General features: G+C 38.0%; 1 protein-coding gene across 4 annotated transcripts in view; it reads right to left on the bottom strand.

Moving 5' to 3' along the window:
- The window catches only part of Tbc1d32 (TBC1 domain family member 32), a 239,191-nt gene extending 237,122 nt beyond the window's left edge, over positions 1-2,069 (bottom strand). For 2 of the 4 annotated variants that reach the window (XM_074075464.1, XM_074075472.1), the window contains exon 1: positions 1,619-2,069. In XM_074075464.1, the coding sequence (XP_073931565.1) occupies positions 1,619-1,773 (155 nt within the window). In that variant the 5' untranslated portion in view covers positions 1,774-2,069. The remainder of the gene's footprint in view (positions 1-1,618) is intronic. The other 2 variants (XM_074075457.1, XM_074075460.1) reach the window with 1 other exon arrangement.
- Between the last annotated feature and the right edge of the window lie 11,530 nt (positions 2,070-13,599).

Raw genomic sequence — 13,599 nt, 5'->3', positions numbered from 1 at the left:
GGGGGAAAAAAAAGGACATTCTTTGAAAAGACAGAAATCATGCATGGCAGATCAACAGCAAAACGAAGGCACAAATACAAGAATGAAATTGGATGTAACTACAGATATCAGAAATACTGAGAAGTAACAGGATAGTAATGAAAAATTTTATGTAAATTGAACCTGAAAATCTAGATGAAATGGACAAATTCCCACAATGTGATCCTAGAAAAAACTGACTCAGTAGTTTACTTATTTTTTAAACAAATCCATGTGAGATAAAAACCAGAAGTGAAACCTCAAATTTAATACTTGATGTGGATTTGTGAGGTAAATTATCATTAACTTAAAAAACTTAGCGAACAAACTTTTATTTGAGAAGGTTCCAGTTTTTCTATATACACTGTTGAAATAATAAATCAATAACTAACCGATAAAAGCTGGTCTTTGTTATCTGTACAGCAAAAACCATTATCATCCAATAACTGCTATCAGTAGTGGATTTAATGAGGAAATAAACAAGAAAATTATGGGAATACAAAGGAAACCACATTAAGGAAATTAATCCAGGCATGGTGATACACCGCTGTAATCACAGCACGCAGGAGGCTGAGGCAGGAGGATGCAGAGTTCAATGTGAGCCTGGCCTAGCAAGGCCATGACTATACACACACACACACTTTGTATTTAACAAGGATTCTTTCAATACTTTTTAAACTCGTGGGAATCTGATGAAAACAGTAAATGATGCCCCCCAAAAAACTGCAAATAAACACAGACTTTTGCACAGAATTGTAAAGGACTAAGATTTCTTCCTGTCCATATATGATATTGGTATGAGTTCCAGATACATAGAACTTCAGGGTTACCAAGAGTTAATTAAGGTAACAGAACAAGAAAATTTTTCAACACCATCTCTTTGAGATCAAAATGAAATGCAAACACTGAATTTTAAAATGCTACTCCAAATAATAAGGGAGGACACCTGGAGGCAGATTTTAAATTGAGAGACTTAACTGAACTTACAGGAATAAAATCTAAAGATAAACACATAGTCTCTAAAGAGTTCTTCAACATCTTTAAGACTTTAAAGGTCCTACAAAATCTACCTGAAATGGCACCACTCTCAAACACCTTCCTCTTCTGTGCATAGAGCATCTACCCCTGCTCTATCTCTTATATTCCTGGCAGGTGTCACAGGCATTCGGTGTGTGCCTAACCCGGTTGTTGGATCTTAAAAATGATCCAGAGAAAGCTAAACTCACTTCAGCTCAGAACTCCCTTGCAGAAAAACAGGTCAGTAAAGAATGAGAGATCTTGGGAATCCCTAGAAACTGAATTCTTCTTTAAAGAACCTAAATAAGTTACAATTACTGTTACTATGTTGCTCAAGAGGAAAAAAGGGGAGAATTAGGATATGCTGGTTGTGACAGTAAAAACATAACAGAGGCAGAAGAGGCTTTAGAAAATCAGTGAAAAGGCAATGATAAATTCAGCATTTGGGCAAATAAAAGAAAAAAACTGAACCTCCAACGATCCATTTTAACAATAATCAAATGAATATTCTTTATCCAGCTACATCTTATAACCTCTTCTGGAACAACGGTTTCTTTGCTTAAAAACTGAAAAGTAATATTACTTGTGAAAATTTTCATCAGTTTCCTCCAGGTGCAAAAGAACCTCCTCGGCGCACTCCAGGGAGGGCGCGCCCGTGATTTTCTCCTTCACGCTCTGGAACAGCTGCCTCAGCATGGCCTGCAGAACCGCCTCGTCCTCGCTGGAGAAATGGGCCATCCTGCGTGGGCAGCAAACGTCCACTCAATCCCATCACCCCGGACCCCGGACTCCAGACCCCGGTCAACACCACGCGTCGCACTGCGCACGCGCGCCCCTGCCTAATCCCAGCTTGCGCGCGGCGTCGTTTCCTAGGAGACCACGGCATGCACTTGCGGGGGAAGGCCCACGGTTGCCCCGCGCTGTCCAGGAAAACAAGGAACTTTAATTTGCAGGACAAGTCTCTGCCTTTGGTACCGGTCGTTGCCACCATTCAACACCAAGAGAGACCAGGCACCCCCGGCAAACGGCGACAAAGACAGGCAGTTAGACTCTGATGGGAGGGTCTGACGGAGGAACGCCAGCGCTACGTGCGCGTGACGTCAGCTCGTTAACGTGACTTCCTGGGTGGGAGGGTCTCCTGGGGAGGGGGGAGGTGCGCGCTCGCCCTCGTCTTGGTGCTGTGGGTGCGAGGGAAAAGAGTAGAGCGAGAAATGGTCAATAAAAAGAAAATAATCGAAGTGAAACAAAGTAGACTGCAAAGTTTCAATTGAAGAGTTAATGGAAATGAAATGTTCCAATTCTGTCTTCTTCCAGCAGCTAACACCCTCTACCATTTATGAAGCACCTATCTACTAGGAGTTATAAGAGGACGTCTTCATAATCCAAAAGGAAAAGAAATTAATGATTACAATATAGTACAATTAAATGTATGTAGAAAATATGTCATGTTGGCGCTTTGGAAACTCAGAATTACATCTTAACTCAGTAGCGGAGTTGAAGGAAGAAAGACAGCAAAGTAAACGTGGAATGTAGAGGGATCTGAGAGTGCAATATTCCGATACCTGAGTTAGTAAGGTCGAAAGAGGGAACGAGGATAGAGAAGAAAACTGGCCATATCTGAAAAGGTTGTGTTTGTGAAGTTAGGGATTAGACGTTTACCTGCAAGTAGCAGGACACAATTGGACTCTAGGGAGATCCCATGAGATGTCATTTTAAGATCACTCTGCAAGAAGTTCCAGTCAGTTATCATAGTCCCTCATCAGTTTCCAATCTAGAAAAAAAATCCCTAAACCATGAATACGTCCACCCTACAAAGAACCTTCCAAGAAGAGTATCAGGATCACACGCTGGTACACACTAGTCCCATGCCTCTGATAAGGGATTCAATGTCATATTCCCCCCATCCAGCCTTATATTTTTTTTCCCTTGGTATCTGATTGTTCACATATGATCAGGATCAAGAATTCCCCTAATGATGATGATATGACTTCCAGGAACAAAAGCATAAGGTATTTTGCATGCTGTAGCTGCATTTTTGTTCATAAAATATGTGCTTAATCTTATAATTGCCTCGCCTAGTGCATTAGTAAAAAACACATTAGCATAGTAGGCATATTTATAACCTGTGGGTGATGATATAAAACCCAATACAAATTGTGTGTGTGTGTGTGTGTGTGTGTGTGTGTGTGCACGTGTATGTGTGCGTGCATCAGCAATATGACAGCTGCATATTCAGACTAACACAGATGAGTTGTATTTTTCTTATTCTTATAAAATAGCCATTAGTGATCTCTTGCCATAGTTTGGACTTGAATTTCTCTAAAAATAAAAGCTACGTGCCAAGCTGCTGGAGCTGTTGGGAGGTGGTTGAGTCTTTAAGAGGCTGATCGAGAGGGAAGAGGTTATCTCACCAGGATGTGCCAGTAGAGGGAATATTGAAACCCAGATCCCCCTTCTTTCTCTCTGTTTCTAGGCTACAGTGAAGTGAGCAGCTTTGCTCCACCAAGTGCTCCCTCCATGATGTTTTGCTTCATCCAAAAGGAATGGAAGCCAGCTGACAACAGACTGAAACCTCTGAAATCATGAGCCAAAATAAACTGTTCCCTATTTTAAGTTGATTATAGCAGTTATTTGTTACAATAATGTAATTCTAACACAGTTCTATTGCATAGTGTGGTGAGTTTAGCTAATCGCTGAGTATTATACATTTCACTATGACTAAGAGAATAATATTCCCAAATATTATCAGAAAAAAATCATGTCAGATAGCTGAGATGTATAGCATGTTAGCTTGACTTAATTATTCCACATTTATTTTAAAACTATAACATCAGTTTGTACCCCATAAACACATACAATGGTAAGTTGTCAAAATGTGATGTATTTAAAAGAAAAAAGAAATGTCATGTGAATAAAGTATGAACTTGAGTTAAAGAAAACTTTAAAGTTTTGATTTTCTGAAGTAGTAAATAAAATATTCAAAACACAAGAAAATTACATGATCTCTGCATTGTTGAATTTTTCAATATATTAAAATTGTGACAAGATGTTATTTTTATACAAATGGATCTGTCCCTAAACTTGGCACTTAATCAGAGTGTCTTCATCTACCCGAATGTCCACCAGCACTGAATAAAAGAAGTCATAAAGGAATCAGAACTATCCTTTCATGCGAGTGATTGTCCTGTGGGTATTCAAGATGTTTAAAGTCCAAATCTCACAGCAGAGAGGACAGCACGTGCATTCTAGTCATTGTCACAAAATGTTCCCGCATATTTCAAAATGCCTTCTAAGGGAGAGTAGAACTGCACCACGTGAGAATTACTGCTCTAAAGAATATAATTTAGGAAGAAGAAAAATAGCCTGAAAAGAATGGGGAGTGCATTTAGGTAAATCTCAATAAGCATTGCCTTCACAAAATATAATTATGATATTCTAATTTGTGAAAGTTAAAAATGCATAGAAGTAAAATACTTGAAATACCCACTAAGTAGGAAGTGAGATAAGTTTAAGTGTTCAAAAATCTTTGTATTTTCTTAGTATGTCAAAGCTGGTTAAGTAGACATTGTAAGATTTCAAATTAAACCATTTAAAGATTTGAAATAAGGCATAAGTATGATGGCACACATCTGTAATCACAGTACTCTGAAGGCTGAGACGGGAGGATGGCAAGCCTGAGGCCAGTCTGGGATGCATAGCAGAACCCTGTCTAAAAAACAAAAACTAGGACTTGTCACAGTGACTCATGACACTAACTCCAGCTACTTGGGATGTGGAGACAGGAGAAACCCAGTTCAATGTCAGCCTAGGAAGAAAGTCAATGAGACCCTATCTCAAATAACAAGTCAGGTATAGTGGTTCAGTCCTATGGTCCCAGCTAAACAGGAGGCAGAGGTAGGAGGATCACAGTCTGAGACTGGCTCCATGCAAAAGCACGAGACCCTATCTAAAAATTAACAAAAGCAGGGCTCAAGTTGTAGAGTGCCCACCCAGCAAGCATGAGACCCTGAGTTCAAATCCCAGTACTGCCAAAATCAAAGCCCTGAGTTCAAACCCCAGTCCCACCAAAAAAAAAATTACTTTCCAGTACTGCCAAAAAATTAGTTAATTTAAAAAATGTTTAAATTAGTTAATTTAAAAAATTAAACTTAGCATAAAAGACTGGAGACATGGCTCAAGTATTAGAGCACTTGCCCAGCAAGATCAAGGCCCTGAGTTCAATTCCCAATATTTTCCAAATAATAATAATAAAAGATTAGGAAAAGAATTTCAAATTTAAAAATTGAGGGGAAGATGAACTGAGAAAAAGATCAAAAAATAAGAAAGAGAAGCAGAACTAGAAAAAAAAAAGTACAAAGAAACATTATAGAAGAAGTTCCAAACATGGATAAATGTAAATGAACTCATCTATCCCGGTGCTCCCAGCAATGTATCCAACTGTGAAGATACTTTTTACCTAGTCTAGAGAGATTCCCCCACCCCACCCCACCCTTGCTTTTAAATCCTGATTTGAACACAGTTTTTAAGTACTTTTACCTTACTCTGATTTCAGGACACATTGCCAGCCCACAACCAGAATTCTTTTGAGATAAGAACGATGGATAAGCTATTTCAGATTTTATTCCTGTAAATGGATGTGCTGCCTCATTAACTAAGTGATACTTGTTACTCCTAAAGAGTATCATGCACTTTTAGACTTGGCCCCAAATATCAGAGTTCACATATCTTCCACTAATGTAAGTTACAATTTAACCTGATGTGAAAGAGAGAGTGCAAAAATATAGAAAGTTAGATGCTTACTTACCTCTTATGTGTGGGTCCAGATGTAGTCTGCCTCAGGCCAGCTTTTCCATCAACAACAATTTTCATCTTTGGGTCCAGGGTGACTTCTCCAGCTTGTACCACTACATCTGCTTCTCAGGCAAGGAACAGAGAAATAGGCAATGGCATCACCAAAAAGTGACAGACCTTACTTCTCTTTACATCTCACCATTATATGAGGACATGTAACTGCAGCTGCATAAGTAAATGTAGGATCACCTGTGACTCAGAGAAGAAAGGCAGAGTAAATATTGGTGGGTAGCTGGCAATCTCTGTCACGTTTCAAATTGTACAAACTACTGTTAATTGGCTAGATCAGTCATGGTTCCAGTCAGGAAACAAAAGCCAGATATTTAAAGAAATGCAGAGATTTAGGAGTTGACATTTCTAGAAGCACTTCAAGAGCTGGTGGAGTAGCTCAAGTGGTAGAGCACCTCCCTAGCAAGCCCAAGGCTCTGAGTTCAATCCGCAGTACTACAAAAAAAAAAAAAGATAATACTTGTGTTGGTTTTTCTTTTTTTTTTTCATTTTTCTTTTATTATTCATATGTGCATACAAGGCTTGGTTCATTTCTCCCCCCTGCCCCCACCCCCTCCCTTACCACCCACTCCGCCCCCTCCCGCTTCCCCCCCCTCAATACCCAGCAGAAACTGTTTTGCCCTTATCTCTAATTTTGTTGTAGAGAAGTATAAGCAATAATAGGAAGGAACAAGGGGTTTTGCTGGTTGAGATAAGGATAGCTATACAGGGCATTGACTCACATTGATTTCCTGTGCGTGGGTGTTACCTTCTAGGTTAATTCTTTTTGATCTAACCTTTGCTCTAGTTCCTGGTCCCCTTTTCCTATTGGCCTCAGTTGCTTTAAGGTATCTGCTTTAGTATCTCTGCATTAAGGGCAACAAATGCTAGCTAGTTTTTTAGATGTCTTACCTATCCTCACCCCTCCCTTGTGTGCTCTTGCTTTTATCATGTGCTCATAGTCCAATCCCCTTGTTGTGTTTGCCCTTGATCTAATGTCCACATATGAGGGAGAACATACGATTTTTGGTCTTTTGGGCCAGGCTAACCTCACTCAGAATGATGTTCTCCAATTCCATCCATTTACCAGCGAATGATAACATTTCGTTCTTCTTCATGGCTGCATAAAATTCCATTGTGTATAGATACCACATTTTTTTGATCCATTCGTCAGTGCTGGGGCATCTTGGCTGTTTCCATAACTTGGCTATTGTGAATAGTGCCGCAATAAACATGGATGTGCAGGTGCCTCTGGAGTAACAGTCTTTTGGGTATATCCCCAAGAGTGGTATTGCTGGATCAAATGGTAGATCGATGTCCAGCTTTTTAAGTAGCCTCCAAATTTTTTTCCAGAGTGGTTGTACTAGTCTACATTCCCACCAACAGTGTAAGAGGGTTCCTTTTTCCCTACATCCTCGCCAACACCTGTTGTTGGTGGTGTTGCTGATGATGGCTATTCTAACAGGGGTGAGGTGGAATCTTAGCGTGGTTTTAATTTGCATTTCCTTTATTGCTAGAGATGGTGAGCATTTTTTCATGTGTTTTCTGGCCATTTGAATTTCTTCTTTTGAGAAAGTTCTGTTTAGTTCACATGCCCATTTCTTTATTGGTTCATTAGTTTTGGGAGAATTTAGTTTTTTAAGTTCCCTGTATATTCTGGTTATCAGTCCTTTGTCTGATGTATAATTGGCAAATATTTTCTCCCACTCTGTGGGTGTTCTCTTCAGTTTAGAGACCATTTCTTTTGATGAACAGAAGCTTTTTAGTTTTATGAGGTCCCATTTATCTATGCTATCTCTTAGTTGCTGTGCTGCTGGGGTTTCATTGAAAGTTCTTACCTATACCTACTAACTCCAGAGTATTTCCTACTCTTTCTTGTATCAACTTAAGAGTTTGTGGTCTGATATTAAGATCATTGATCCATTTTGAGTTAATCTTGGTATAGGATGATATACATGGATCTAGTTTCAGTTTTTTGCAGACTGCTAACCAGTTTTCCCAGCAGTTTTTGTTGAAGAGGCTGCTATTTCTCCATCGTATATTTTTAGCTCCTTTGTCAAAGATAACTTGCTCATAGTTGTGTGGCTTCATATCTGGATCCTCTATTCTGTTCCACTGGTCTTCATGTCTGTTTTTGTGCCAGTAACATGCTGTTTTTATTGTTACTGCTTTGTAATATAGTTTGAAGTCAGGTATTGTGATACCTCCTGCATAGTTCTTTTGACTGAGTATTGCCTTGGCTATTCGTGGCCTCTTGTGTTTCCATATAAATTTAACAGTAGATTTTTCAATCTCTTTAATGAATGTCATTGGAATTTTGATGGGAATTGCATTAAACATGTAGATTACTTTGGGGAGTATCGACATTTTTACTATGTTGATTCTACCAATCCATGAGCATGGGAGATCTCTCCACTTTCTATAGTCTTCCTCAATCTCTTTCTTCAGAAGTGTATAGTTTTCCTTGTAGAGGTCTTTCGCATCTTTTGTTAGGTTTACACCTAGGTATTTGATTTTTTTTGAGGCTATTGTAAATGGAATTGTTTTCATACATTCTTTTTCCGTTTGCTCATTGTTAGTGTATAGAAATGCTAATGATTTTTCTATGTTGATTTTATATCCTGCTACCTTGCTATAGCTATTGATGATGTCTAGAAGCTTCTGAGTAGAGTTTTTTGGGTCTTTAAGGTATAGGATCATGTTGTCTGGAAATAGGGATATTTTGACAGTTTCTTTACCTATTTGTATTCCTTTTATTCCTTCTTCTTGCCTAATTGCTCTGGCTAGGAATTCCAGTACTATGTTGAATAGGAGTGGAGATAGTGGGCATCCTTGTCTGGTTCCTGATTTTAGAGGGAATGGTTTTAATTTTTCTCCATTAAGTATAATGCTGGCTGTAGGTTTGTCATATATAGCTTTTATATTGTTGAGGAACTTTCCTTCTATTCCTAGTTTTCTTAGAGCTTTTATCATGAAATGATGTTGGATCTTATCAAAGGCTTTTTCTGCATCTATTGAGATGATCAAGTGGTTTTTGTCTTTGCTTCTGTTAATGTGGTTTATTACGTTTATTGATTTTCGTATGTTGAACCACCCCTGCATCCCTGGGATGAAGCATACCTGGTCGTGGTGAATAATCTTTTTGATGTGTTGCTGAATTCGATTTGCCATTATTTTGTTGAGGATTTTTGCATCAATGTTCATTAAGGAGATTGGCCTATAGTTCTCCTTTTTGGAGGTGTCTTTGCCTGGTTTTGGGATAAGTGTAATACTGGCTTCATAAAATGTGTTTGGCAGTTTTCCTTCCCTTTCTATTTCATGGAACAGTTTAAGGAGGGTTGGTATCAGTTCTTCTTTAAAGGTCTGATAGAATTCAGCAGAGAATCCATCAGGTCCTGGACTTTTCTTTTTGGGGAGACTCTTGATTGCTGCTTCAATTTCATTTTGTGTTATAGGTCTATTCAGGTGATTAATTTCCTCTTGGTTCCGTTTTGGATGATCATATGTATCTAGAAATCTGTCCATTTCTTTTAGATTTTCAAATTTATTTGAATATAGGTTCTCAAAGTAGTCTTTGATGATTTCCTGGACTTCCATGGTGTTTGTTGTTATCTCCCCTTTTGCATTCCTAATTCTACTAATTTGGGTTTTTTCTCTCCTCATTTTAGTCAGGTTTGCCAGGGGTCTATCGATCTTGTTTATTTTTTCAAAGAACCAACTTTTTGTTTCATTAATTCTTTGTATGGTTTTTTTGGTTTCTATTTCGTTGATTTCAGCTCTTATTTTTATTATTTCTCTCCTTCTATTTGTTTTGGGATTTGCTTGTTCTTGTTTTTCTAGGAGTTTGAGATGTATCATTAGGTCATTGATTTGGGATCTTTCAATCTTTTTAATATATGCACTCATGGCTATAAACTTTCCTCTCAAGACTGCCTTAGCTGTGTCCCATAGGTTCCGGTAGGTTGTGTTTTCATTTTCATTGACTTCCAGGAACTTTTTAATTTCCTCTTTTATTGCATCGATGATCCATTCTTCATTAAGTAATGAGTTATTTAGTTTCCAGCTGTTTGCATGTTTTTTGTCTTTACTTTTGTTGTTGAGTTCTACTTTTACTGCATTGTGGTCAGATAGTATGCATGGTATTATTTCTATTTTCTTATATTTGCTGAGGCTTGTTTTGTGCCCTAGGATATGATCTATTTTGGAGAAGGTTCCATGGGCTGCTGAGAAGAATGTATATTGTGTAGAGGTTGGATGAAATGTTCTGTAGACATCTACTAGGTCCACTTGATCTATTGCATATTTTAGATCTTGGATTTCTTTATTGAGTTTTTGTTTGGATGACCTATCTATTGATGATAATGGAGTGTTAAAGTCTCCCACAACCACTGTGTTGGCGTTTATATATGCTTTTAGGTCTTTCAGGGTATGTTTGATGAAATTGGGTGTGTTGACATTGGGTGCGTACAGATTGATGATTATTATTTCCTTTTGGTCTATTTCCCCTTTTATTAGTATGGAATGTCCTTCTTTATCTCGTGTGATCAATGTAGGTTTGAAGTCTACTTTGTCAGAGATAAGTATTGCTACTCCTGCTTGTTTTCAGGGGCCATTTCATTAATCTTGGTATATCATCCTTATCCATCATCTCAGTAAAGCTGTTAATAGTCTACATTGTTCAACTAGATTTTATTTACCCCTCTACTACTTTTGAAATCTATTTTCCAGGCAAAGTTTTTTAACACATAGATTTAAAATAACCTTGGCTTTGAAATATTTAATAGTCTCAGTGGCAGTTTTCAAAATTTATATACATCTTGATAATAAAATTCATCATATTTTTATTTCCCAGACATTTCCCCTATATGTACTATGAACATTAGAAAAACACATTTAAAATACAGAAAAGCATTAAAAATCATTTCCATTAGAAGTAATCTATGCAATAGACTTTTGCTACATGTAAAAACTAAATAATCTTTTTTCCAATAAACATAGAGTTACTAGTATAACCCAATAATGCTCAAGGTATTGTGATAGATTACAAAGCTATAGTTAAATGTCAGAAGTACTGTTACACTACTAACAGTAGGCACTGAGTAATTTTTAAAGCTTTCTTTTATCATTTCCAGAAACTTACTTTGCTATTAAGCAAGATCACTTGCATAATACATATTTGTTATAACTAAAAAGTCCCTGCAAGAAAAATTTTACTTGAGTTTTGTGGCATAAAAAATTATTTGGCCTTTTAATGTGTCAGCTTGGACGTACACATTTATTTCCTTTTCCATTTAAAAATGCCACTAAAATGATAAAGAAATACAGAAGACATAAGCCCCCATGGACAAAGAGAATATGAGAGAAGATGCCAGAGTATTTGGTTTGTTCAGGTATGGAGACTGCAGATTAGGGCCTACCTACTCATACATAGGCAGACAGTTTTGGAAAGAATTTTTATGAGTTCTGTGGGTAAGCTTCATTTTTAGTCAAAGAAACTTCCTTAGTGTGAGTAAGAATATATCCTAATGTCAGACCTTATCAGACCTAGGCAGGTAAAGGCATTGATATACAAGAAATATAGATACAGTATTCCTGAAATGTCAAGAACAAAATAACTGTGGAGAGAACTCTTATTTATTTAGGAAGAGAGAAATGAACCAGAAGACGTAGCTCACCAAACTCAGACAGCCATAATCTACAAAGACTTAATGATCCATGTCTTTAAAATACCAGGTGTACCACTTTAGATGTCTACTCAAATATCAGTAAAGAGAGATTGCTAAAGAGAGATTTTTACTGATCACTTTGTATTTAAAAAGGAATAATCATTGCTTCTCGACCTTTTGGCTAAGATCAAGCATAAAACAGAAATAAGCTTTGCAATCGTTCTTCACAAACAGCCTTATATCTGATTGTTTCCAAAGCAGTTAAAGAATCATACAAAAACTTTTCACCTCTGTCCTTTGAAATTTTTAATATTGATTTATGTCCCCACTTTAATTCCATGATATTTGGGATGTCATGTCTACCGTACATTCACTTTTCAGTGGAAACTTCCAGTTCAGCATTCTGCCATATTTGCTTTATGTTATGCTTGTCTCACTAGGATAAGAACTTTCTAAACAAGAACTTCATCTCTTTTTTATTGACATATCTTCAGTATCCATAACTGCTTGGTACATAGCCTTTTAGAATATTTGTTGAATGAGTGAACGAATACTACACAAACAAAGAAATAACGTAGATTACAGTGAAAGCAAGTATCAAAATATCAGACCTAAAGAGCAGCCAAATTGGAAGAGAGGACAAATCAGTCTTGGAATGAATTCTACAAAATAAACATGGAAATTATGGATTAACTGAAGTGTTTTACATATTGAAATGACTTGCTTGCAATTACCTTAGAGTTGAAAAGATTTAGTGACAGGAATACCGGGAAACAAAGCCAACAAGAACAAAAAGGCAGACATGAACTCTTAGAAAATAAAATTGTGTAAAGAAAAATAATTATAATCATAGTATATTAAGGGCTTGCTATTGAACAGTATTTCTACATAACAAAAATAAGAACAATGAATACTGATTTAATTAGAAATTGTGATTTATAAGCAGAATAGGGAGAGGAATATATGTGTTAATGTAGTGTAACACCCTTCCATTATGGTCTATTAGAATACAGGAAATTAGTTCAAGGTTTTTGTTCAAGATTTCCTTTTTGGCCTAAACTGTGCTTTATTTTAGAGAAGGTTCCATGAGCTGCTGAGGAGAATGTGTAATCACAGTTGCTGTTCGATGAAATACTCTATAGATGTATCTGCGTTTAATAACAGCTTTCTTTTTTCTAATCCACATTGCCTTTGTTTCCTTTTCTTATTGTTCTGAACCTCTAATACCTATTGAGACAGAAGGGTAGGTTGGAGTTGGGTTAGCCTTCTCTGGTATGTTTTTTACCCATCACACTTCTGTTCAAGAAAGCGATCCTTGTTACCTGTGGGGAGGAGGATGAGGAGAAAAGGTTTAATTTTGGCTCACTCTTCCACATTTAGGTATTTGATGTTCCATTTTTGTGGGAGAAGAATTTTCTATTAGGCTCCTCTGTGATAGGACCTGATGGTGTGTCATCATAGTCCACAGCTCCTACAGAATCCCCTAGGGGAAGGATCGTGGAGGCTCTTTCTGAGGGTGGCTAGGGGAAGGTCACTTCCAGCAACTTGGACATATTCTCCATGACAGGGTCATTGAGGAGGCTGACTTGGGCAATGACAGCGAGCTGGGCTTTGCCAAGGGACATGATCACCAAGGCTCCTGACTTCCTCTGCACTCCACATCTGGATCTGAGGACTGGCCGAGGCTGCAGAGGCCAGGAAGCCTACCCTCCAGCCTGCACCTACCTCGTACGCAGGTGTGGCTCTCAGCATCCTAGGACAGGAGCTGTGACCTTTCAGGGTTTACACACATGGACATTCCCTGTTGCCCTTTCAGAAAAACAAAAACAAAAGTTTAACAAGGGAAGGAGATGTGAGGAGCAGGACTCTTCCCAGAGCCCCACAGGATCTGACCCCTCTAACCCCTCCCAACCACCCTTACTCAGTCCTCTTCCTACCCAGAAATGTCCTGCTGTTGGGGGTGGGGGAAGGGAGGGAGAAACTCTATCAGTAGGTGGTGGAGTCTGATTTATTCACATGCTGGCTAGACGCTCCAGTTACTCAGGGTTTTAAGTTTTTG

Source organism: Castor canadensis, chromosome 1 (assembly GCF_047511655.1).
Source record: "Castor canadensis chromosome 1, mCasCan1.hap1v2, whole genome shotgun sequence".
Classification (NCBI taxonomy): domain Eukaryota; kingdom Metazoa; phylum Chordata; class Mammalia; order Rodentia; family Castoridae; genus Castor; species Castor canadensis.
The sequence above is the reverse complement of the archived record's forward strand: the minus strand, read 5'-3'. Positions and strand labels throughout refer to the sequence as shown.